The sequence below is a fragment of the Ornithorhynchus anatinus genome, chromosome 1 (assembly GCF_004115215.2).
Source record: "Ornithorhynchus anatinus isolate Pmale09 chromosome 1, mOrnAna1.pri.v4, whole genome shotgun sequence".
NCBI classification, from domain to species: Eukaryota; Metazoa; Chordata; class Mammalia; order Monotremata; family Ornithorhynchidae; genus Ornithorhynchus; species Ornithorhynchus anatinus.
In genome coordinates this window covers 62,374,644-62,402,090 of record NC_041728.1, presented here as the reverse complement: position 1 = coordinate 62,402,090, position 27,447 = coordinate 62,374,644, and the positions used below count along the sequence as shown (strand labels likewise).

At 44.8% G+C, this 27,447-nt stretch overlaps 1 protein-coding gene across 1 annotated transcript in view; it reads right to left on the bottom strand.

Moving 5' to 3' along the window:
- Nucleotides 1-27,447, bottom strand: part of RCOR1 (REST corepressor 1) — a 121,471-nt gene that overhangs the window by 47,808 nt on the left and 46,216 nt on the right. Inside the window, exon 3 of the mRNA XM_029061494.2 lies at nt 7,788-7,871. Within this exon, the coding sequence (XP_028917327.1) occupies nt 7,788-7,871 (84 nt within the window). The remainder of the gene's footprint in view (nt 1-7,787; nt 7,872-27,447) is intronic.

The following is a 27,447-nucleotide window of genomic DNA, read 5'->3' as shown; positions in this document are numbered from 1 at the left end:
CATCTCTAGAATTCATCCTTTTGTCCCAACTGCTTCCACGCTGATCCAAACACTTATATCCTGCCTTGACTACTCCACCAGCCACCTTGTCTCTCCTTGTCTATTTCACTCTGCTGCCTGGATCATTTTCCTAAAAAAAAAATAAAAAAAATGCTTAGCCCATGTCACCCGACTCCTCAAAAACCTGCAACGGTTGTCCATTCATCTCTGCCTCTGACAGAAACTCTTTACCTCAGCTTTAAGGCAATCAGGTCTCTCCTACCTTATCTAACTGATCTCCCACTAGGACCCTTGTTCACTTCTCTAAAGCCAAGGCCATCTATCTCACCTCTGACCCCTTGTCCACATCCTCCCTCGGCTGGAGCTCCCTTCCCGCTTCATATCTGACAGACCACCACAATCTCCACCTTTAAAGCCCTACAAAAATCCTATCTCCTCCAAGAGGCCTTGCCTCACTTCCCCTGTTTGCTCTCCCTTCTGCATCACCTATGCTATTGGGTCTGTACTTTTTAAGCACTTGGATTTTCACCCCCATCCCAAAAGCACTTCCATAATTTATTTTAATATCTGTCTCTCCCTCTAGTCTGTAGGCTCCATGTGGGCAGGAATCATGTCTATCTATTCTATTGTATTAAACTCTCCCAGAGAGTCCAGTGCTCTTCCTACAAGTGGTCAATAAATACCACTGACATTGATAATGACTTTGATTTTTATGAAAAGTGTTTCTTTGAGCTGGCCAAAGACACTCAAAAGCATTTTAAAGAAGCTTAAATTGAAAATTGTAAGTGAAAATGGGTGCCAATGGAATAGTTCTAGGACATAATGATTACAACAGGGTGAACACTTTGGGCTGTTAGTGAATTCTGCTACCTAGGCAAGGCCCTGATCAGTAATGTCTTAATTTAGAAACACTTAGTTACAGGGCTCTGTCCGCATTAAGCACTCAGTAAATTCCAGGACCACCTGTCAATGGTTTTTAGAACAAGTCCATCCCAGAATCGTCCAGGCTCTGCCGACAATATTTCTGGGGCCCAGCCTCAGTTCCTAAAATGATCAGAAGGAGCAAGTGATTCCGAGTGAAAGATAGGAAAGCAGGTTAAACAGGTATGAAACTGAGGCGAGTCCAGCCCTTCTCGCCGAAGAGTCAAAGGCTGTGGCAAAACCTACGGCGCAGTTAGGTAACCAACGTCACTAGTAAGGAAATCCCAGTCAGTCATCACAAAAAGGCAAATTAGAAAAGCCAAAAGGAGGATAACCAAGAAGGAGGGGACTAAGTACTAAACCAACAGGATTTTTGCCCAAAGGCTACTCCAAACATTAATGTATTTTTGGAAGGTGTGGTTTGATAATCGAGTGGATGACTTGCACATTCCTTTATTTGGAACACGCTTTAAACAGGTCACTGTAGTGATTCAGTCCCTAATTAAAAAGGCTGTGGGCAAGGCCCTGTTTGCTCAGAGCAAGTTGAAATGGACCATCTCTGGGACAATGGTTCCCAAACTGGGACTCGACAGCAGAAAAGAGTTTGAGGACCACTTCTCTAGAAGATGGATCATCCCCAGCTCATTGTTGTTGAATGTAAGACTGAATTGGGCAACCCTGGACAGATACTAGTAGCAGCATGGCCTAGTGGCAAGAGCCCGGGCTTGGGAGTCAGAGGTCACAGGTTCTAATCCAGGCTCTGCCACTTGTGTGCTGTGTGACCTTGGGCAAGTCTCTTCACTTCTCTGTGCCTCAGTTACCTCATCTGTAAAATGGAGATGGAGACTGTGGGCCCCACGTGGGACAGGGACTGTGTCCAACATTATATTATTGTATCTATCCCAGCGCTTAGCTCAGTGCCTAGCACATAGTATGCGCTTAACAAATACCATAAAAAAATTAAGATAGAAAGGAATACCAGATCAAAAACCCAAGTACTACATATCAGTTCAAATATTTGGTAAGCACATTTGGGGATTTATTTATATTGGTGAGTTTTTTTTCATAGTATTCATTAAGCACTTACTATGTGCCAGGTACTATACTAAGCATTGGGGTAGACAGAATCTAATCAGGTTGGACACACATAGGGCTAGGACTCAACCTCCACTTTACAGATGAGGCAACTGAGATCACAGTCATGCCGCAAAAAAACAGGCGGAGTCAGTATTAGAACCCAGGCTTTTCTGACTCCCAGACCTGTGCTCTATCCACAGTGAGAGTTTATTGAAAGGGTGGGAACCTGAACTTCTTCAGTGTTGGGGTGGCGTTCCTTTTAGGTGATCACCACTTAAAACACTTAAATTGCAATTCCATGCCATTCTCAAAACCTTGATTGCACTTTAATCCTCCCCCATCAATATAACTGCTTTTCAGCTGTGGTTTTCAAAGCAGTAGATAAGCATTAATCAAACCTCAGTAGCACTAGGAGACATGTATAGCTTCCTTTCCCGCCATTTGGAGCAGAGAGATACTGACAGAGAAGAACAATGGGGTTCTGAAAAGGATATCGAGTTGATGTGCTAGGCGTCCCTAGGGAAAATTAAATCCTTCCAGGTTGCCCACGAAAATCAAAAAGACACCTCTTCTTTTAGTGCCCGTGCGCTTCTTAGAAAAAGAGGCAGGATGATGGAAGAGGTAGGCAGGGACTGTGTCTGCTAACTCTGTTATAGTGTACTCTCCCAAGCACCTAGAAGCAATGCTGCCTAGTGGCTACAGCACGGCCCTGGGAGTCAGAAGGACCTGGGTTCCAATCCCGGCTTTGCCACTTGTCTGCTGGGTGCCTTGTTTAAATCACTTCACTTCTCTGTGCCTCAATTACCTCATCTGTAAAATGGGGATTAAGACTGGAAGCCCCATGTGGGACAGGGACTGTGTCCAACCTCATTAGCTTGTATCTATCCCAGTGCTTAGATACCCCAGTGCTTAGAACAGCACTTGACCCATAGTAAGCGCTTTACAAATACCATTATCATAATTATTATTATTATTACAGCGCTCTGCACACAGGAAGTCCTCAAACACGATGGATTGAAAAGGTTTGGAGACCAGCAGAATTTCAGTGCTGTTGGTTTTATTTCACAAGAAAATTAAGTTCTCAACTACTGGGTCCTCCCAGCAAGATGCTAATCTCAAATGCCCTTCCTCAGTATTAAAGTGTGAACTGCTCTAAAGCTTATTGCATCAGTCATTTTGCCATTAATTCACAGTTAAGCAACAATGAGTAAGCAGTGTGCATCTCTTTCCACAGTCCTGTGCTTTCCTATGACTTATTATCCCAGTCAAAATATAGGGTGTACACAGTCACGCAGTCTCTGAGTTCTTTGCTATCCTAAGGTTCACTCCTAATCCAGTTCTCCTTGCCTACTCTGGTGTTCTTTGAAAGACTCACAAAGCACACCGACTGTGGCCAAAATACATTCATTCATTCATTCAATAGTATTTATTGAGCGCTTACTATATGCAGAGCACTGTACTAAGTGCTTGGAATGTACAAATCGGCAATAGAGAGAGAGAGTCCCTGCCCATTGACGGGCTTACAGTCTAATCGGGACATGGCTGAGGGCTGACAACATGAAAGTTATTTATCAGGAATTGTAGTGAGAACTGTTCCCAGGTGGCAGGGGTGGGACTAAGCCACTGCAAAAGGCATGTCTGAACCCTGAAATATTTTATTGTTAAAGCTAACATTTTTCACACTCAACAGTTTGAATATGAATTCTTGTTTGAAACTGATTGCCATTTTGGAGGTGAGTGGAAGAAAACCACAACTCAAAATAACATTAAATCTCTTCTTTTTTTTGGCAACTGGGAGAAAAATGAAGGATTCTGAAAAGGGAAGCTGCCCCCTTGAAGTTTAACACATTATATTAGAAGTAAAAACTTGTCTCAAAGTAGCGTGCTACATGATTATGAAGACAGAAGAGCTCTGTCTATAGAGCCCTATAGTAATAGCAAATACCATAATAATGACAACAGTAGTTATCATTACTGCTATCCCTACTTAATCTACTTTTCTAAGTGAATTATTATTTTATTATTTTAGCTGGAGGCTAAAAAACAAAGAGAACATGGTCACTTTAATGAAATTTAATTTTTAAATACGTGAAGTAAAAAAATAATCTTTTAAATTGTAACTAATCATTCCTATTCCTAGCGGCTCTATCAATTCATGGCATTATAAACTAGTTCACCTACTTGATCTTTTCTTCTTATGAATTTTCCCACTAAATTCCAGGAGCTTCCAAAACCTGCCCTTTTTCGATATCTTTGAGAGTCCCATAGCTGAGATACTGAACTGCCTCTTGTCCATCCGTCTGTCCTCTCCTATCTTAGCAAAATTATTTCCATATCAGCCCTTTCAAAAACAAAGTGGAAGAAGACGGAACTCCATTCCTGGAGAGAAACCTCCAAAGCTTCATGCTGGAGAGGGAAAATCACTGAAAGGCTCCCTCCCGCCTCTCTGTGTGGGCTGTCGCCTGGCCTGAAGGAGCTTCACATATGGCAGAGTTTCACTTGCTGTGGTTGGAGTAGAAACTGGTTAGAGCAGGGGTTGACAACCTCGGGCGCATACCTGCCTTTTCTTGGTGTCCAACGCGACTCTTCAAAAAGGCCAGGCATTTGGGGGTCGGGTGAGGGGAGAATAGAGCCGAACACCCCACGACAAGCGGCGCTGCTCCCCGGCACGGCCCAGCAGCCGCAACCTACCTAAAGCCACGGCAGACGGCAAGGACCTGCTTGGCTCTGACTGGTCCGCTGCTGCCGGCGATGAGGGAGGGAGGACAGTGGGCAGCTGGCTCGGGACCCTCCCCCCAGGTGGACGCCACGAAGGTTCCTCATCTTCTCTTTTCCTCTCCCTTCCCTGCCGGCAGCAGCATCTGTGGCGATGAAGCAGCTGTGCAGTGTAATGATGTCACCGTGCACCATGGGGGGGAAAGGGGAGTAGGACGCATAATTTGCACAATTGGCTCTTTGTGCATCAGCTGCTCGAAAGCTTCATTTCGCCTGGCTCTTTTGGACAAATGGGTGGTCAACCCTTTTAGCTAAAACAACATTAGGACCCCGAGGAGATCACGCCACTACAGTCCAGGTGTCACAAAAAAGCAATTACAACAAGCGGTCGCTTGGTGGCGCCAGCTTCAAGACTTTTTTTTAATCTATCGATGTTCATTGAACGCATAACTATAATAATTTTATGATTTTTGTATTTGTTAAGCGCGTACTATATGCCGAGCACTGTTCTAAGCAGTGGGGCAGATACAGGGTAATCAGGTTGTCCTATGTGACGCTCACAGTCTTCATCCCCATTTTCCAGATGAGGTAACTGAGGCACAGAGAAGTGAAGTGACTTGCCCACAGTCACATAGCTGACAAGTGACACAGCGGGATTCGAACCCATGACCTTTGACTCCCAAGCCCAGGCTCTTTCCACTGAGCCACGCTGCTTCTACGTTGCTGCTACTATGTGCAGAGCACTGTACAGAGCATCTGCAAGACTACAATACAGCCGAGTTGGTAGACACAATTCCCTGACCACACTGAGCTTACAGTCTAGAGGAGAGATGTTATTTCTTTAAGCCCCTTTTACGCATCAAGTGTTAGGAAAGAGCCCGGGCTTGGGAGTCAGAGGTCATGGGTTTGAATCCCGACTCTGCCCCTTGTCAGCTGTGTGACTGTGGGCAAGTCACTTCACTTCTCTGTGCCTCAGTTCCCTCATCTGTAAAATGGGGATGAAGACTGTGAGCTTCACGTGGGACAACCTCCTTCCCCTGTATCTACCCCAGTGCTTAAAACAGTGCTCTGCACGTAGTATGCGCTTAACAAATACCAACATTATTATTATTAAATCAATCACGTTGACCACCGCCCCATCCCATAGGGTTGGTTGGAGAAAGTCTAGGTTGGAGGGAGAAGGATATAATCCCCACATCACAGGTGAGGCGACAGGCACGGGAGAAATTACGTGACTCGCCCAAGGTCACGCAGAAGGCAAATGGCAGAGCTGGGATTAGGTTCCCCTGACCCACTAGGTGATACTGCTTCTGCACATTTATTTGTTTGGAGAGGCACAGGGAGCTGTGGGGAAAACCAAGGGAGTGGGGCATTTGAGTGATTTTCGTTAAGCACTTACTCTGTGCCAACCACTGGGGTAGATACAAGATAATCAGGTCAGCCACCGCCCCCATCCCACACAGGGCTCGCCACAGTCTGAGGGGGAGGGAGGAGGAGAACCCTTGAAGAGAGGAGACTGGGCACAGAGAAGGTGAATGACTAGTCCAAGATCACACAGCAGGGAGGTGGTGGCACAGGAATAAGAATCCAGGTCCCCTGACTCACAGACCCTTTCTCTTTCTGCTAGGTAGAGACAGAGTGCAAGAGAGCTTGCCAAGTGGCAGAAACCTGATGAGCGACCCAGACTCCATCTCACCTCTGCTCCCCAAACACCTGAGCCAGGTGCCCCGGCTGCTCGATGGTGACGACTCCCTATCTTTCTCTTGCATTACCTTATCCCAAGTTCCCTCCTTTCATTCATTCATTCAATAGTATTTATTGAGCGCTTACTATGTGCAGAGCACTGTACTAAGCGCTTGGGATGAACAAGTCGGCAACAGATAGAGACAGTCCCTGCCGTTTGACGGGCTTACAGTCTAATCGGGGGAGACGGACAGACAAGAACAATGGCACTAAACAGCGTCAAGGGGAAGAACATCTCGTAAAAACAATGGCAACTAAATAGAATCAAGGCGATGTACAATTCATTAACAAAATAAATTGCTTGGCGATTCTGGGTCAAGCCATTAGAAGGAGGCCGCCTGACCCTTCGTCAGGATTAAACAGGCGGTGCGAGCAGGTGGAAATGGCTGAATATTTAGCCTTGATTTTTGGAACCGAAACGGACAAGGTTAGCAGCTCTTTTTTATTTTAAGATCAGGGCCTACCGGCACGGGGACCAATACTCCCGACTTCAAAACAAGGCCATGTGTCCGACACCCCCAGTGATGCAGCATGGACCAGCTCATGGTACTGACTCTCCCCTAGCAACCCAAAAGGGACCATCCCACTCCCCAGAGTCCCCTCCAGCGACCCAGCACAGCTCATCCACTGCCTCTGAGTGTCCCCCTCTGCCCCTGCGATGCAGTGTGGGGTTCTGGTCCACGAGAAGGAGCGTGGCCTGATGGAAAGAACATGGGTCTGGGAGTCAGGCTCTATGTCGCTATGCTTTGCAGGGTCCCTCCTACGTGACCTTGGGCCCGTTGCCTCACTTTTCTGTTTCCTCGTTTATAAAATAGGGATTAAATCCTATTTAGACTGTGAGTCCCCTGTGGGACAGGGACTGTGCTCAACCTGATTATCCTGTATCTACCCCAGTGTTTAGAACAGTGCTTGGCTTAATGCTTAATAAATACTAATAACAGTACAATCACTACCACTCATCTGTAAAATGGGGATTAAAAGTGTGTGAGCCCCAAGAGGGACAACCTGATTACCCTGTATCTCCCCCAGCGCTTAGAACTGTGCTCAGCACCTAGTAAGCGCTTAACAAATACCAACATTATTATTATTATTGCCACTCAACTACTACTACTACTAATTTTTTTAAAATTTGTCATTTAGCCCTAGAGGGATGCAATGCCACCAGACTATTTCTGATGCTATAGACAGGCTGGTGTCATCATCAAGTGGGAAATGATATTCTTGATTTGCCCTTTAAAAAAAAAACTGATGAAACAACAAAAGGTCAGAGATGTGACTGGTTGAAAAAGGGAGGGGGGGAGGAGAGGGAAAGGTAGGGTTTCAAGACTTACGTTTTGCTTCAGAAAGGTTCTGATTAGGTGACCAGACCAGCATTCCAAGATTTTCTCTTTCCTGAGAACGTTTTGAGACTTTGCCTTAAAAGGAAACAGAAACCGTTCATTATTTTATATTAAGATAAAAAATCGTATTTCAACAAGCAAAGCGGAAACGGGAGAAAACTTGCAAAATCACCCAGCACAACTTGCTGAAAAGATTGAGTGCATCAGACTATTGTGACTCTCAATCAATAGTATTTACAGAGTCTTTACTGTGTGCAGAACACTGAAATGAGCGCTTGGGAGTATAATACAACAGAATTGGTAAACGTGAACCCTGCCCACAAAGAGCTTACAGTCTAGAGGGGAAGACAGATGGTGAAATAGGTAAAAAATAAATACATCAGGTGGCTGGGTATAAGGATATGTACATAAACGCTGCTGGGCTGAGGATGGGGTGAATATCAAATGCTTAAAGTGCAGATCCCTCTAGTCTGTAAAATTGTCATGAGCAGGGAACATATCTACCACCTCTATTGTGCTGTACTCTCCCAAGTGCTTAGTACAGTGCTCTGCACACAGCAAGTGCTCGATAAATACTATCTATTGACTTATCGATAGATCCAAGTGCATAGGTGACAAAGAAGGGAGAGTTGGGGAATGAGGACCAAGTCCGGGAAGATGTAATTTTTGGATTTCTTTGAAGGTGGGGAGAGTGGTGGTCTGTTAGATATGAAGCGGGAGTGAGTTCCAAGCCAGAGGGAGGATGTGGGAGAGGGGCTGGCCTATGGCAATTTTTAATGTAACAAGAATGAATCAGTGTACTCTCTCCAAGAGCAAGCTTATGAAACCCTGCCACTTTGGATTCTTTGTCTCTACTCTGTGATTCCAGTTCACTGAATAATGAACAGCTCATCCTAACTTCACAAGGCACGCGCGTGCAATATAGATACCGAGATTACCTTCCCCATATTTTTTGGGGGGCATGTAAATTTGGAAATATGGAATTATGAGATAAAATGCTTTAAATTTGATGATCATGTCTATGTTTTAGGCAAAGGTGTGGGAAAATCCTGCAGAGCTGAATTTTCTTAGCCTTCAAAATGGGGGAGACTCTGAACCTGGGATTTGCTATTTTTAAAAAATAGAGGAACTCTCAATTTATTCCTTTCCTGGCATCATCCCCCGACACCCCCCATCATTAATGATTTGCAAGGTTTTACAATTACAAAGCAACCAATGCCATGGTTTGTAAAGAGTTAACATTGAAATGTATTTGCTAGCTAACAAGTGCTTTAAAGACACTCACAAATGGCAATGTGAACGGAGACGAATGAAAGATCGGATTCATTCATTCATTCATTCTTTCATTCGATCATACTTACTGAGTGCTTACTATGTGCAGAGCACTATACTAAGCGCTTGGGAGAGTACAACACAAAAATAAACAGACACATTCCAGAGCCACCATCAATCTTTGCCCCAATTACCAATCCTTCATTCAATAGTATTTATTGAGCACTTACTATGTGCAGAGCACTGTACTAAGCACTTGGAATGTACAATTTGGCAACAGATAGTGACAATCCCTGCCCCATGACTGGCTCACAGTCTAAACAGGGAAGACAGACAGCAAAGCAAAACAGAACAAGACAAAACAGGACAACATCATCAAGATAAATAGAATCAAGGAGATATACACCTCATTAATAAAATAAATAGGGTAATAAATATATACAAATGAGGGGAGGGGAAGGGGGAAGAGCAGAGGGTGAGGTGGAAGAGAGGGGAGCAGAGGGAAAGGGAGGACTCAGTCTGGGAAGGCCTCCTGGAGGAGGTGAGCTCTCAGTAGGGCTTTGAAGAGGGGAAGAGAGTTTGGCGGAGGTGAGGAGGGAGGGCATTCCACGACAGCGGTAGGATGGGGGGGGCAGGGGTGATGGGGGGATAGGCGTGAACGGGGGATGGTGAGGAGGTGGGCAGCAGAGGAGCGGAGCGTATGGGGTGGACAGTAGAAAGAGAGAAGGGAGGTGAGGTAGGAAGAGGCAAGGTGATGGAGAGCTTTGAAGCCAAGAGTGAGAAGCTTTTGTTTCATGCAAAGGTTGACGGGCAAGTGAAAGACGGACGGATTTAAGGGGCAGAGCTCCAGGACTACACATACCCCAGGCAGGAATAGTAAGAGTGCCGACAATAAAGCATGACATCATATTTACCCCCGAACTTTTCACTTTATTTGCTCCCTTGGAAATCGCACAGTTCGTGGTGAACAAGTGCCCGTGGTGGGGGTTGGGGGTAGGGGGTGGGGGTGGGTCGTCCCTTAATGGGCCAAGCATTCTTATTGGCATGAACCACTAGTCCTACCCCCAAGCCCTCTCTCTCCAGGAACACTGATGTCACCATATTGAGCACTATGGGTTTCATCTCTCTCCCACCCCTCCCTTTCCCTCCAACCCCGCTCCCAATCTCCGTACCCCCTCACCCCAAGGGAGCTCAGGGGAGACCTCCGGATCCAGACAGGCAGGTGGCCCTGCTTTCAATGCATCCATCAAATAAAATCCCAGGCCAATTAAGAAGCGCCCACTAGGAAGGCATTCCGGGGAACATTTGTTCGGAATCACGGAGGTGGAGCGGGTCATCGGACAGCCGGCTGGAATCGCCTCTCCCCTCCCCCCATTCCCAATCCACGCATCATCGGGCTAATCTTGTTTCTTCTCCCCACCTCCATTCGGACAGGCAGCTCCCCTAGGTTCAACACTATTGAGAGTTAAACCTCGGGCAGAGAATAAATCTGCCCTGCTGAATCAGCACGTGTGGCTGGATATCGACGGCAGCGACGCTGCAATATAAAGAAGCTTCGGCAGTGAACCATCTCCTTGTTATCAGATGGACGCTTAAACCAGCAACTGTTCGATAGAAAGATGGGCATTGACTAAAGTTACGTGAGGGCGCGTACCCCTTTTATTAACTGGATTAGGGAGGCTTACTGCAGTGAGTACACTCGATTCTGTCATAACGCATGTTTTCACCGCGTGTTTTGGGCTAGGACTTCGGGAATTAGAAAATGTTCTATCAACAGCAGGAGCCTGTTTTAGCTACAATCTGACACAATCTTGTAAGAAAGGATTGTGCCCAGTTTGAGAACAGATGAGAGCTATGGGCTGAATTTTCTCCCTACAGGGGGATTCTGTAAGATAGCAATCCTTAGGTTTGGGGAAAATTCGAGGGACCGATCAATTCTTAATATATGTCTGCCCTAAGATGGAGTTAATGTTATCTTCTGATCCTGAAAACTCTAAGACATTCCAGACTTTTCTTAAAACCAGATAAAGGGAATTCAAGTGGAGAAGCAGCACGGCGTAGTGGGATGGAGCCTGAGAGTCAGAAGGTCATGGGTTCTAATGCCAACTCCGCCACTTATCTGCTGTGTGCACTGGGGCAAGTCATTTCACTTCTCTGTGCCTCAGTTACCTCATCTGTAAAATGGTAGACTGTGAGTCCCACATAGGACAGGGACTGACTCCAATGCAATCTGCTTGTATCCACCACATTCAATTCATTCAATCGTATTTATTGAGTGCCTACTGTGTGCAGAGCACCGTACTAAGCACTTGGAAAAGCACAATACAGCAATAAACAGTGACACATTCCCTGCCCATGAGCTTCCAGTCTAATAGAGCACCCTGCATACAGTCTGGGCTCATTGACTACCACTGATTGGTAATGGGCAAAAAGCCAGGCTTGAACCCAATTCTCCCAATTTCTAAAGCAGTGTGCTTTTCCACTGACCCAGGAGCGGGGCTTGATTTTCAAATTCAGCTACAGGTACTCAGCATAAAGGTTACATTGTTGAAGAACCCCACCGTGCTCACGAAAACCCAAGGCAGCGTCCTCCTGCCTTGACTGATGTTGGGCTTGTGCTCTCAACCACTTCTTTCAATGTTGCATCACGTTCTATCTCGAGAGGTGCGAGTTGCAGGAAAAGACTGGCCCCAAATTCCCCAAAAGCACTTGAAGGAGAGAGAACCGACTGCGTTTGGAGTGATGGTCTCATGTTTGGAGCACCAAGAGCATTGAAGTACAAGTGCAAACAGATGAGCAGGTCGACAGTCCCCAAATTTAACTTCTCCTTTCTGCCCTGACTTACGTTTACAAGGTGACCTGCACATTCACAAGACTAAGGACGCTTTCGAGGCCAGAAGGAAGTTGGACATTAGGAACAGTATCCTCCCATAAAATTGGACTGTGAGCTCATTGTGGGTGGGAACTGTTCACTGTTTATTGTTGTACTGTTCTTTCCCAATTGCTCCACACACAGTAAGAGCTCATTAAATACGACCGAATGAATGAAAATTAGATTTTTTAGAAATGTCTAGATTCGCACACCTACGAACACAAAGCTTCAGTTACGTGCCTACTTCAGATGTACAAATCCTGATTATTTGTCCCTGCAAACATACAAAAGGAGTACTACACTGAGCTCTTACTTTCATTTAATGGATGTCACGGCAATGGCTGACTTAAAAAAAAAAAAGTTAAATGCTAAATCAGACCCTTGAGAGAAGCAAATCAAAGCATAAGAAGGACTCTAGTGAGGTCACGATTACAGCCCTTCTGACCCTCAATCTTGAACTTCTTGCCTTACCACAATACTAACCTACTTTATGTTCTATTTTGACTTCAACTGCATTTGCTTCATATTAAGAGATAGATTTTTTTTTGTAAAAGGGATTTCCAACAAGCAGAGCAGACCACCACCCAAGCAAAAATCTGAGACCGTTACAAGATGCCTTAAACTCTACAAGCTGCTGTAAAGACTAAATAGTCACGGTCATTGTGATGTTACAGATGACAAAGCCATTGGGTGCATTAAGTGTTTAAAATATTTATGTCTAAAGATCTGAAACCAAAAATCTAGTTCTCCAGTAGAGCCAAGTGAATTTAGAAAGCCAATCGTTTCCGTTCTCGAGGGCAGAACAAAAGCCAAAAGATCAGAGTTGCAACCATGTACTTGCCAAAATTCAGTCTTAGTGGAGCATCTGTAACTTTAATTACAGTAAATGCAAATTAGCACAGACCCAAAAGAAGTAAATGGGTTATTATAACTATGGCATTAAATACGAATAGGCTGGGGACATTTTTTTTTAATTGGTCAGACTGCAAAACGTACACTGTTGATCTTATGTAATTACTCAATGTTTATCAAAATGTTCCCAAATTCCGATTTTTTTTTCTTTTTCTAAAAAAGCCCACGGGGGCACGACTCTTCCAAGAGCCAAACTCTGTCCTCGGAGGACCTAGTTTCTACTGATTTTTTTTGCAAAACGTCCAAGCTCAAGGAAAAATGCCCACGGTAACATTAATCTTCAAATGCTGGGTTTCAAAAAACCGGAAGGAAGAGTTGGGAAATAGTGTGTTCATTTCTTGCAAGAGAATGCTGGGTTCTTAGATGACTCTCTAGCCCTACAGGAGTAGCAAAAATACTGCATTGAAACCACAAGCTTTATGCAGCTGGGCACAGAAATATGGACAGGCCTTGGACTTGGCACGATTGGCTCCTGAAAACGGTGTTGTAACTTGAAAAATCAATTCACTCCCAGGAACAATGTTATAAATGGGGCGTTCGTCTCTTAACTACAATCAGGTGCCCTATTTTTTTTACCCAGATTGCCCAGAATCATGTGCCCATCTACTATATATTACCAATATGGATACTTAAATGGATTTAGAGTCAGAGAGGTTCCACGACGAGGAAGTAAGATGGTAACCAGGCTATGGCCCTGCAAACTGAGCACATCCGCTCCCCTCCTTCCCCCTTCCCCTATTCTCACAGGGACGCTCACTCCACTCCCAGCTCTCCTTAATTTTCCTTTGCTCATTTGGCTTTTAAATCATTTCCTTGCTCCTCTAAAGCTCACCGTGCGCAGCCCTCTCCTGGAAGCAAGTGCCCTCATCTCAAGCTTGACATACTCAAAACCAAACTCATCATTTCCCCCCTGACTTTCCCATCACTGGTAGACAACACCACTATCCTCCCTGTCTCATAAATCTGGGCATTATCCTCAACTTGTGTCCTTCACTCAACCCACCTACCCAATCAGTTGCCAAATCCTGTGGTTCTACCTTCACAACATTCAAAATCCACCCTTTCCTCTCCATCCAAGCGGCTACTAGGCCAATTCAAGTGCTTAACCTATCTCACCTCGATTATAACATCAACCTCCTCGCTAACCTCCTTGTTTCCTGTCTCTCCCCACTCCAGTCCAGACCTCACTCTGCTGCCCACATCTTATTTCTAAAAAAAAAAAAAAAAAAATTTTTTTTAATATTCAGTCCATATCACCCCACTCCTCAAGAACTAATAATGTATAATAATGTTGGTATTTGTTAAGCGCTTACTATGTGCCGAGCACTGTTCTAAGCGCTGGGGTAGACACAGGGGAATCAGGATGTCCCACGTGGGGCTCACAGTCTTAATCCCCATTTTACAGATGAGGTAACTGAGGCACAGAGAAGTTAAGTGACTTGCCCACAGTCACACAGCTGACAAGTGGCAGAGCTGGGATTCGAACTCATGACCTCTGACTCCAAAGCCCGTTCTCTTTCCACTGAGCCACGCTGCTTCTCTAAACTTCTCTAAACTTCCAGCAGTTGCCCAACCACCTCGACAAAAACAGGAACTCCTTACCATTGGCTTTAAACACTCAATCGGTCTACCCTCTCCTGTCTTATAACCTCACTGATTTCACATGTACAACTCAACCTGTCCTCTTTGCTGTTCTTACGCCCACCCATTCGCCGTAGCTCTATCTCATCTATCTAACAGTTAACTTCTTGCCCACATCCTCTTTCTACCCTGGAACTCTCCCCACCCCCACCCCCACCCCTTCACATACAACAGACCACCACTCTCTCAACCTTCAAAGCCTTATTAAAAAAGCATCTCCTCCTAGAGGCCTTCCCCGACTAAGCCCTCATTTCCCCTACTCCCTCTCCCTTCTGCCTCCCCTGTGTCCTTGGATCTGTTCCCTTAAGGCACTAGATATTCACCCCGCCCTCAGCCCCACGGCACTTACACGTACAGATCCATAGTTTACTTTGTCTGTCTTCCCCTCTTGAGCCTAAGCTCCCTGTGGGAAGGGAACTTGTCTATCAACTTTGTTGTCTCGTACTCTTCCGAGTGCTTAGTACTGTCCTCTGAACGGAGGAGCTCGATAAATATGATTGCCATTCAAGACGGATCGTATTGGAGAGTCGAAGTCAAGCTGAAAGAAGGCGTCATTCACTCTGACTCAAAAGGTCTTGAGCATTGGAAGATTGCTTGTACTAAGGTATAACATTATCATGAGGGCAAAATTACCAAAACCAAGAAACTTTCCCAGGTTTTGCCATTCCAAAAACTCTTATACGTCTGGTCTTCCGAAAGAACTCATTCGAATTACATATTGACAATATAGTGCATAGCATTACCTAGAATCAATTACATTCTGGGACAAAAACATATCTTTTCTCCAAGTACACTGTCCAAAACCTGATAAGCATATACCTACCCCAGCCCTTAGTACAGTGTCTGGCACATAGGAAGCACTTAATAATTAATATATGGGGTGGCCACAAGCAAATCGGGTTGGACACAGTCCCTGTCCCACTTTAGGGCTCACAGTCTCAATCCCCATTTTCCAGATGAGGTAACTGAGGCACAGAGAAGGGAAGTGATCGGCCCAAGGTCACAGAGCAGACAAGTGAAGGAGCTGGGATTAGAACCCATGCCTTCTGACTCCCAGGCCCGTGGTTCTATCCACAACACCATGCTGCTTCTCTTAAATACCACTGTTGTTGTTATTATTATTACTGCTATCTTATTTGTACCCTCAAGAAACACAGGACAGCATTGTTGTTTGAAGACATATTTAAAGACAGTTCCTTTAGCAAAACAACTCAAACAGCAGCTAATTCCCATTTGCTCCATTTTCCTCCAAATTAGAAATTCCATTCTGAGATTATACACCATCTATAACGTTTAAAGAATGTAATCATAAAAGGATATAAATTATTTTGTTTTTCAGTTCGTTAAAGGAAACAGAATGAAACTGCTTAATATTTGCAAAATTCATTGCGTGAGATGGTCAAAGGGTCAAGAAAGGCATTGGACCTTCCGGGATTGGAAAACTAAACAGCAGTGGCTTTCTCCAGGTCAGTGGATGCAAACATTTGGACTTAATCACCATTTTTTCCCTAGTGGGAAGAACACACCTCATGAATGTTCTGCACATAGTAAGGGCTCAATAAATACCACTGATGATAGTCTAGGCAATGCCTTCTTATTAATCATAACATCGTTGACAGGCACTGTATCTCGAAAATGCAGGGTCCCATAATCCACTGATAAGGAAGAAGAAAATGGGCATCAAAACAAAGCTCGTTATGACACAGTTTCACCGGCGGAGGTTAGCATGTGAGGATAGACGGCTTAGAGGGTCCCAAAGGGCTATTTATGGCCAATCAAAATGGAGCATCTGCAAGCAAGGAGGGTAGAATTTCACACTACACAGTGAAGAACAACTTTAAATGATGAAGCACACCAGGGGACTGTTTGAAAGCAGAGATTCGTTCTACAGTACGTGGCAATTAAGATTTGAACACTAAGAAAAAAAAATCCAGGCAGTGAAAAATAGTGGATGCAATGGGAAGTTTTCTGCTTTGAAAGACTACTTGAAACGGAGGGCTTCATTAACCACACTGCTTTTTTTTAATAGGTGTCACCATGATAGATCAGTATGCCAGCACAAAGGTCACAGGAGACAAGTACAGAATGTCAGTCGACCGGTGGAATCACAATGGATTCTCGTAAGACGCAAATTAGTGCGGCACGGCTTCACCATAATAAAGCTTGATCCTTTACCTCCCATTTCATAGCTTTCTCTTAATAATGATAGTAAAAATTGTATGTGTTAAGCGCTTACTTTGTGCCAGGCACTGTACCCATAATCTTGCCCCTCCCTTTCCCCTCTCCAAAGTAAAACAGGTTTGGGCATAGAGCAAGATTCTTTTATTCCAACTGTGGCTAAAGCCTCCCTTAATCTTGGCCAGAAAAAAACAATGCAAGGACCCTCGATTAGTCAAAAATCTTGTTGAGAATAATAACATTAAAAGAGAGACACCAAAGAGGTAAGTTCTGTACCCAGAGACTAATGGGAATGTGTATATGCAGAGACATAAAGCAGATAAATCCTAAACCCAACATACAGATGAAGACCTATTGGATAGAGCATGGGCTTGGGAGTCAGAAGGGGCTGGGTTCTACTCCCAGCTCACCACTCGTCTGCTGTGTGACCTTGGACAAGTCGCTTCACTTCTCTGGGCTTCAGTTCCCTCTAGACTGTAAGCTCGTTGTGGCAGGGAATGTATCTGTTTATTGTCGCATTTTACTTTCCCCCAAGGCCTTAGTACAGTGCTCTGAACACAGTAAGTGCTCAATAAATAATCCATCACCTTGCCCCCTCCTACCTCTCCTCCCTTCTCTTTTTCTACTGCCCACCCTCACGCTCCCTCCTCTGCTGCTCACTTCCTCACCGTCCCCGTTCCCGCCTATCCCGCTGTCGACCCCTGGCCCACGTCCTCTGACCGCTGTCCTGGAATGCCTCTCCTCCTCACCTCCACCAAACTAACTCTCTTCCCCTCTTCAAGCCCTACTGAAAACTCATCTCCTCCAAGAGGCCTTCCCAGACTGAGCTTCCCCTTTTCCCTCTGCTGCCTCTCTGTCCTGCTTCACTTCCCCTCAGCTAAGCCCCCTTCCCCACTTTCCCTCTGCTTCTCCCCTCTGCCTTCCCCTCCCCTCAGCATGGTGCTCATCTTGCTCATTTGTGTATATTTTTATTACCCCATTTATTTTTGTTATGAGGTGTACATCTCTTGATTCTATTTATTGTTATTGTTTTTTGTCTGCCTCCCCCAATTAGACTGTAAGCCATCAATGGAAGGGATTGTCTCTATCTGTTGCCGAATTGTACATTCCAAGCACTTTAGTACAGTGGCTCTGCACATAGTAAGTGCTCATAAATACTATTGAATGAAAGAATGAATGAATAAAATGAGGATTAAGACTGTGAGCCCTAAGTGGGGACAAGGACTGTGTCCAACCCTATTATCTTGTATCTACCCAGCATTTAGAACAGTGCCTGGCACACAGTAAGTGCCTTACCAAATACCATTATTATAATTAATTATATACATTTGAAGAATCTTGCCCATTTTAATGTTTTAAACGTCAATACGCACTGACAGACGCTTGTAACGTGACAATTCAACATTCTGAGATCCTTACCTTTGATTCCTGTGCTGGTACCACTTCAACAGCCAGGGCAAGCCCCGATTTTGTGAGGAAGGGGGTGAGTTAAAGAGACAAATTTACTGGAACTGAAAACCCCCCTTTTGGCCCAATATGCAGACAGAAAACTACTATCACCATCACGGTCGGCTTATGGGAGCAAAAAAGAGAGCCCCATAAAATGGCAGCAGCAAGTACCTACATCTAGAACTAATTTCTTCCAATCGACTCAATGACTCACAACCCGGATTTATATATCCAGTGATTTTCAAGAACACAATTACAGTGTTACATGTCACTGTATGCGCATAATGTCACCAATTCCTACTCTGGTTGATGTTTGATTCTGTAAAAGAAGTCAGAAAAGGATGAAGCATAAGCCTGGACATTATTTAGAAGATCTTTAATTGCTTTATTATGCTTATCCTTGAACCCTCATTACTTTGGCCAACATTCAGGGGCTCTAGACCTTAATAAAAGCTTGAATTTGATCGAACTTAGAAATGAAAGACATTTTGTGGTGGCGAGTAGAGGTACGGGAACCTTGGTCGGAAGTTATGGCAAGAATTTGCCTCTTTATGCAGTGTTGTCAAAAGTAATGGTTCCAGGTGGGCCGCTTTTCATTTTGAACAGAGGCAAAAAGGGAGCATGAATTTACTGGAGGTGGGACTGAGAAGAGATCGCTCTAAAGAGTTACAGGCCGAAAAATTCATTCTAGTCATTTCAGCCATTGGGAACTCCAAGTCTGCTGTCAAAGATCTGGGATGAACAAGTCTGGAAGCCCAAGATCTGCAAGTGGACATTATGTTAAGTTCTACTGGGTGTCAAGCATGGGGTAGCTACAAGCTACTCGGTTGAGCAATGGGCTCGTCTTAATCCCATTTACAGATGAGAGACTGAGGCATCCAAGTTAAGTGAGTTGCCAAGGTAACAGAGGGACAAGTGGCAGATGGGATAGTTCTGGGTCCTTCTGATTCCAGGTCTGCGCTCTATCACTGGCCACACTGTTCCCCCAAATCCATAAGTGTTTCAACATGCAAGCTCTTGATTCTTGGTTCCCAAAACTGGCTATATCACTTTCTGTTCTCTCCCAATTCATCTCTGCTGCAAAGTAAATGTAATTGGGCAGTAGTTTCCTTGAGCCCATGAGGGACAGGGATGCGTGTAATGATATTCAACTGTCTCTACTCAGTGCTTGGCACATAAAGCAACAAATACTATTGACAATACACTAACACTTTAAATACAATAAATTGGAAATTAATTAGTTATTCATTCACATCTTTGTCAGTTGACTACAGGGGAAAATCACTGGTCAAATGAACACTTTAAGGCCTTCTAGTCAGTCGTATTGCTTCAACTATCTGGATTTTTTGAAACCAAAGTTTAAAAATCAGAGGGTTACTAAACTTTGCAAAGACTGGCAGGAGAGGCAATTCATCACCGTTTGTTTACAATTGGGCACGTGAGGGAGAGGATAAGTGAGCAGGGAAATTGCGGAATTATTCCTGCTCTATTATCTACACAAAGAGAATGCACTCTATAGTTCCATATGCTGCCATTTAAAAGACATTCAGCCATTTAACCATCAGAACCTTTACTTTCTCCTTGGAAATGTTAATTGTTCATTGTTTCTGGCAATACCCTCAGGCTAGGAGTGCTCTAAATCACATCTGTACTTTTCAAAGTAACAACCATTAGCCTTCAGTCTACTTGCAAAAGACTTTCATTCAGGAACAACTAGGGCTGCTTGGTGTATAATCAAATCAGATTAGTTCCATTTTCATTTCTGTGATATTCAATTAAGGGAGTACTTCTAAGCAAAACCCTTCAAGACAGGAAAATCCTTTCCTCTCCATCCAAACTACTACCATGTTAATCCAACCATTTATTCTATCCCGCCTTGATTACTCTAAAAGCCTCCTTGGGCCTCCAGCCTCCTGCCTCTCCCACTCAGTCCATATTTCACTCTGCTGCAGGATCATTTGTCTACGAAACAGGTCGGACACATCTCCCATTCCCCAAGAAACTCTAGTGGTTGTCCATCCACCTCCGCATCAAACAAACTCCTCCCATCGGATTTAAAGAAGTCAATTCCTTTGCCCTCTCCTACCTTATCTCTGAACTCTCCTACTACAACCCAGCCAGCACACTTCACCCCTCTAATGCGAACCTTCTCACTGTACCTATCTCACATGCCGACCCTTCACCAAACCCTGTCTCTGGCCTGGGGCACCCTCCTCCCTTCATTATCTGAAGGACAATTACTTCCCCACCTTCAAAAGGCTTAATGAAAGCACATCTCCTCCAAGAGGCTTTCCCTGACTAAACCCTTCTTTCCTCTTCTGCATCACCCAGACTTGCTCCCTTTATTCACCCTCCCTCCCAACACTTATGTGCTTATCCGAAATTTTTTGTCTTAATTCTGTCTCCTCTCTATTATTATTAATTGTATTTATTGAACGCTTGCTGTGTGCACTGTACACTAAGCCCTACACTAAGCCCTGTAAGCTCATTGTGGGTAGGGAATGTGTCCGTTTATTGTTATACTGTACTCTCCCAGGCACTTAATATAGTATTCTGCCCACAGTAAGCACCCAATAAATAAGATTAAATGAATGAATGAAAAGAGGAAATCTGAAACTAGAAGCACTGTACTAAGTGTTTGGAAGAGCACAATACAAGAGTTAACAGACACATTCCTGGCCCACAGTGAGCTTGCAGTCTACAATGGGGCCAGACATATGATGTAGTTAAATAATTTATAATAAATAACTTATAGATAGGTACAGGAGTGCTGTGGGGCATATATCAAATGCCCAAAGGTCACTCCCTCTGCTCCCTCCTCCTTCCCCCCTTCACCTCCCCTCAACTAAGCCCTCTTTCCCTCTGCTCCTCCCCCTCTCCCTTCCCCTCCCCTCAGCACTGTGCTCATTTCTAAATATTTTTATTACTCTATTTATTTTATTAATGAGGTGTACATCCCCTTGATTCTATTTATCGTGATGATGTCTTGTTTTTGTCCATCTCCAATTAGACTGTAAGCCCGTCATTAGGCAGGGATGGTCTCTATCTGTGGCTGAATTGTACAATCCAAGCGCTTAGTACAGTGCTCTGCACATAGTAAGTGCTCAATAAATACTATTGAATGAATGAATGAATGAACAGACAGAAATGCAGAGGCAACAGAATGGAGAGGGAGCTGGGGAAGCAAAGGTTCAATCGGGGAAGGTTTCTTGGAGGAGTAGTGAGGGAACTCCAGGCCAGAGGAAGAATGTGGGAAAAGGGTCGGATATAGGATATAGGCGAGATAGGGACACAGGGAACAAGTTGGCGATAGAGGAGCAAAGTGTGTGAACTGGGCATCAGTGAGGGAAGGTAGGAGAGGGCAAGCTGACTGAGTACTATAAAGTGGGTGGTTACGGAGTTTCTGCTTGAGGCAACCACTGGAGGTTCTTGAATAGTGGGGAGATGTGGACTGAACTTTTTTTAGAAAAATAATGCGGGCAGCAGAATGAAGTATGACCTGAAGTGGGGAGGGTCAGTAATATAATAATAATAATGTTGGTATTTGTTAAGCGCTTACTATGTGCAGAGCACTGTTCTAAGCGCTGGGGTAGACAAAGGGTAATCAGGTTGCCCCACGTGAGGCTCACAGTTCATCCCCATTTTACAGATGAGGTAACTGAGGCACAGAGAAGTTAAGCGACTTGCCCACCGTCACACAGCTGACAAGTGGCAGAGCCGGGAGTCGAACCCATGACCCCTGACTCCAAAGCCCAGGCTCTTTCCACTGAGCCACGCTGCTTCCCAGTAGGCAGGGAGGTCAGTGAGGAGGCAGATACAGTGGTCAAGGTGGAATAGGTCAAGTGCTTGGATCAATGCGGTATCTGCTTGGACGGACAGGAAAGGGAGGATTTTAGTAATCTTGTGAAGGCAAAACCAACAAGATTCAGTGACAGATTCAACGTGTGGGTTGAATGAGAGAGATGAGTAGAGGACGACACCATGGTAACAGACTGGTGAAAGAGGAACGACAGTGGTATTGATGAGAAAGACAGGGAGAGAACAGGTTTGGGTGGGAAAGATAAGGAATTCAGTAGTTACAATAACTATCTTGAGGAACAAAGACTGTAATTCTGATACACTGCAAAAGAATTTCTTGAAATTCAGTTAAAAATAGGTAAAATTCAGTTACTATTTTTCAAAATAAAATGTTACCCTGCAAAAAGTTTTACAGGTTAGCTAAAGAATTATCCAGCATCAACGGAGGTTATTTTGCTCTGAAACCAGTTAATTACTAAGAGAACTGGGGCAAAAAACCTATGTCCAATGTGGAGCTGGCTTTTGGAAGTCAGTAAGAATAATTATAATAATGGGAGTATTTGCTAAGAACTTACTCCGCTAATTTGTACCTCAAGGTACTCCAATAGTCTGAAGTCTGAACAGACAAGCATTCTGAGTGAATCCTAGATAAAATGTCAACTGACGCCAACAAAGAGCAGCCCATGGGTAGCATATGCTATTTCCTACACTCACAGTCACCAACAGCACTAGTTCGTTGTGGGCCCAGTACTGTGCTCTGCACGTGGTAAGCGTGTGATACAACTGAATGAAAGAGCAGGGAATGTGTCTGCCATATTGTTATACTGTACTCTCTCAAGCGCTTAGTACTGTCCTCTGTGCACACTAAGTGCTCGATAAATACGACTGGTGCATGTGGCTTTAAACTGAGAAGCAGCATGGCCTAGTGGATTGAGCACAGGCCTTGAGGTCAGAGGACCTGGGTTCTAATCCCACCTCCGCCACTTGTCTGCTGTGTGACCTTAGGCAAGTCACTTTGCTGAGCCTCAGTAATATGGGGATTACATCCTACTTCCTCCTTCTTAGACCATGAGCCCCATGTGGCAGGGACCGTGTCCTGATCATCTTCTATAACCTAGAGCTGAGTACAGTGCTTGGCACGAAACAAGCACTTAACAAATCCTATAATTATTACTCTCCCATCCATTTTCCATTCTGTTTCACCTCCTATCCATAAACTATCTGGCCTGGTCCATATTAAATTGATGCCTCCGTGAAGGCAAGAAACGTGTCCTTTACTTCAATTGTACTTTCCCAAACACTCAGTACAGTACCGAAAAAAGTAAGCACTTAAAGAGGACTTGTCGATAATAAACCTCTCTTCCCTAATACTGGACACAATAGTCATCTCTACAGATGCATATTCACATGTTATCACAGGTAAATACATATTAACCTTGCTAATCTTTTATTACCCCTTTAATAATCCACCATAAGGTCAGGTGAGTTCATTCTTCATTAAAATGCTACTTTTGTGAAGTAACTATAAATCACCTTTCTATATAAATACTATTATTACTAAACAGGTGGTACCTGATTGCTAGGCAGTCACCAAGGAGGACCAAACACATGCATTTTCCTTCCAATGAAGAAAAAAAAATCAGCTACCCTAACATGGAACCAAATTTAATATAAATGCCCTAATGCAGTTCCGTAATTCATCTATATGACCAAGTACACAATTCTGGATACAGCATGCTGTTCTGACAAACATTTTGAAAGAATCATCATTTTTAAGCAACTAATTTTGCCATAATAATATAATAATAATGGTATTTGTTAAGCGCTTACTATGTGCCAAGCACTGTTCTAAACAGTGGGGTAGATACAAGGTAATCAGGTTGTCCCATGTGGGGCTAACAGTCTTAATCCCCATTAGATGAAGTAACTGAGGCCCAGAGAAGTGAAATGATTTGCCCAAAGTCACACAGCTGACAAATGGCAGAGCGGGGATTAGAACCCAAGACCTCTGACTCCCAGGCCCATGTTCTTTCCACTGAGCCACAATGCTTCTCATACCTCAAAAACATTAATCCATCAAATCAGTGGTATTTATTGAGCACTTACTGTGAGCAGACCACTGTACTAAGCACTTGGGAAAGTAAAATACAACAGAATAGGTAGAACTTACAGTCTAGCAGTAGAGACAGACACTAATATAAATCAAAAACTAAATTTAGATATATACAAAAGCGGTGTGAGGCTGAGGAGTGGTGCAAATCATAGTGCAAGGGCAAAACAAAAGGGAGGGGGAGAAGAGGAAATGAGGACTTAGTCGGGGAAGGCTTCTTGGAGGAGATGTGCCTTTAATCAAGCTTTGAAGGTGGGGAGAGTGATTGTCTATCAGATAAGAAGAAGGAGGGCATTCCAGGCCAGAGGCAGGATGTAGGTGAGACAAGATCAAGGTACAGTTAGCAGCCCTGCACTTACTGTGTGCAGGGCACTGTACTAACCGCTTGGGAGAGTACACGATAATAGAGTTGGTAAGCGTGATCCCTGCCAAAAAAGGGTAGCCTCCCTCCTCCATAAACTCCAGGGCCCCAGTGTCAGAAGACGGACCTAGTTGTGCCAAATTTGTGCCTCCTGGCTTTCTAAAAAAACCCCTACTTGATTAGTCCTCTGAAATTCCCAGTCGACCCACCCCTTCAGCTCTTGGCACTGTTTTTAACTTAACTATTTGAACTAGTAAATGCAAATAAATCAGTACATTGTCTCAGTCTGTCAACTACTGCATATTTGTCAGCTGATGTGCGCAGGTCTTCATTAGATTATAAACTCCATAGCGGAAGGATCACAATTTATTCTGAGAAGCAGTGTGGCTCAGTGGAAAGAGCACGGGCTTGAGTGAGAGGTCATGGGTTCGAATCCCAGCTCCGCTACTTGTCAGCTGTGTGACTGGGGGTAAGTCACTTCACTTCTTTGTACCTCAGTTCCCTCATCTGTAAAATGGGGATGAAGACTGTGAGCCTCACGTGGAACCACCTAATTACCCTGTATCTACCCCAGCGCTTAGAACCGTGCTCTGCACATAGTAAGCGCTTAACAAATACCAACATTATTATTATTATTGAGAAAAGGTGGGAATTTAGGAGAATATTGAGTTGGGGAGTGCTGAGGTCAAACAGACTGAGGGAGGTAAGGAAGCCCCAAGCCTTTGGGATGCGAGCGAGGGGTCGTTGACAAACAGGATAAGAGTTGCCTAGAACCAGGAGTAGGTGGATTTGGAAAGAATGGAGGGGGTCGGGAACAGTGCAGGAGGAGAGCCAATAGTTCAGGTAGTACGAGCTGGGCCAGTGAAGAGTGGTAACGAGTCTCTGCTTAACACAGCGGGAGAGTGGGGAAGCAGCGTGGCTCAGTGGAAAGAGCCTGGGCTTCGAAGTCAGAGGTCATGGGTTCGACTCCTGGCTCTGTCACTTGTCAGCTGTGTGACTGTGGGCAAGTCACTTCACTTCTCTGTGCCTCAGTTACCTCATCTGTAAAATGGGGATTAACTGTGAGCCTCATGTGGGACAACCTAATTACCCTGTATCTACCCCAGCGCTTAGAACAGTTCTCTGCACATAGTAAGCGCTTAACAAATACTAACATTATTATGAGCAGCCACTGGAGGCCTACCCCTTTCCATTCCCAGCTTGGCCAGTAGCTAGCGAGCGGAAGACAATCTAGTACAGGTCAAAACTCACCCGTGCTGGGCAGCAGCGGCAGGGGAGAGAGTCAAGGGTGGAGACTCAAGTTGACTGCGCAGGTGGAGGCAACGGGAAACCACTTCTGTATTTTGACCAAGAAAACTCTAAGGATAAGCACTGCCTGAACGATTGCAGGTGGAAGTAGGGCATTCGGGGAGAGATAAGCCCATGGAGTGGCTATGGATCGGAAATGACTCGACGGCATAAGACAAGACTGTAAGATCGCTGTGGCGGGGAACGGGTCAACCAACTCCGTTGTATTGTGCTCTCCCAAGCGCTGAGTACAGTGCTCCGCACTCAGATGGTGTTAAATAAATACTATCGACTGATTCCCCAACCCCCAGAAGAAACAGGTAGAGATATCCTGCTGCTGTGCTCGTCACAATACTGAGTATGACAATGGGTGGGCTGGGTGTGAGAGTTAGGGAGAAGGTGGGAGAGAAAAGGGGGTCACTGTGGGTGAAGCCTGCAGGTCCTCAAGGCCACTGGGTGGCTAATCGGTTCGAAAATGACACCTCTGACAGAACGACTGTACCCAGAAGCACGTGTGTCATGCTGAGAATTTCCGGCACGCATGCACGATGTACCCGTGAAAATACACAAGGGCACATTTTTCTGGACTTTAAGCTCCTTGTGGGGCGGGAATGTATCTACCAACTCTGTTAGTGTGCTCTCCCAAGTGCTCACTACAGTGCCCTGAACATAGCTGTGTAGTAAATAGAGCACTGGCCCGGGAGTTACGAGGTCATGGGTTCTAATCCCAGGGCCACCACTTGTCTGCTGTGTGACCTGGAGCAAGTTACTTCACTTCTCTGGGCCTCAGGTCCCTCATCTTTATAAAGGGGATGAAGACTGTGAGCCTTATGTCCAATCCAGTTATCTTGTATCTACCCCAGCGCTTAGAACATAGTAAGTGCTTAACAAATACCATTATTATTATTATTATTAGAACAGAATCTCTCTGAGACCACTGGGCTCTCACTCATTTCTCCAGTCGTCTCTGACTAGGATTTCTCAGGTTGGCTTAGTAAGGGCCGGGGGAGTCTTTTCCTTGTCAGTCAGTCAGTCGTATTTATTGTGCACTTACTGTGCGCAGAGCACCGTACTAAGCGCTTGGGGGAGGAAAACGCAACGATATACCAGACACACTCCCAGCCCTCAGCAAGCTTACAGTGCCTTGTTCTTGACGTAGCAAGAAATGAGAAGCAACCGGGAGAGCAACCGCAAAAGATACAGTTGTCCTCTACTCAACCAGAAAGACCACAGCTGAAAATTGGCAGGGGCCAGATGATGCAATCTCCTGTCAAGAAACAACAGAGGAGCCTAGGGTCAGAGGCTCAGGACTGAGACCCAGCTTGAAGGAATTATAATAGTAATTCTATTAATAGTGGTATTTATTCAGCGTTGACATCGGACAAGCCCTGGGATACGAGATCATCGGGTCTCAAATCCCGACTCCACCACCTGTCTGCTGTGTGACCTTGGGCAAATCACTTCACTTCTCTATGCTTCAGTCACCTCATCTGTAAAATGGGGATTAGGACTGTGAGCTCCATGTGGGACAACCTGATTACCTTATATCTACCCCAGTGCTTAGAACAGTGCTTGGCACAGGGCTTAACAAATACCATTATTATCATTATTATCAGGTCACACAAGGGGCTCACTGTCTTAGAGAGGACAGGGACTGAATCCCCATTTTGCAGATGAGAGAACTGAGGCCTAGAGAAGTGAAGTAGCTTCCCCAAAGTCATCTAACAGCCAGCAGGGCAGAGCGAGGATATGAACCCGGGTCCTCTGGGTT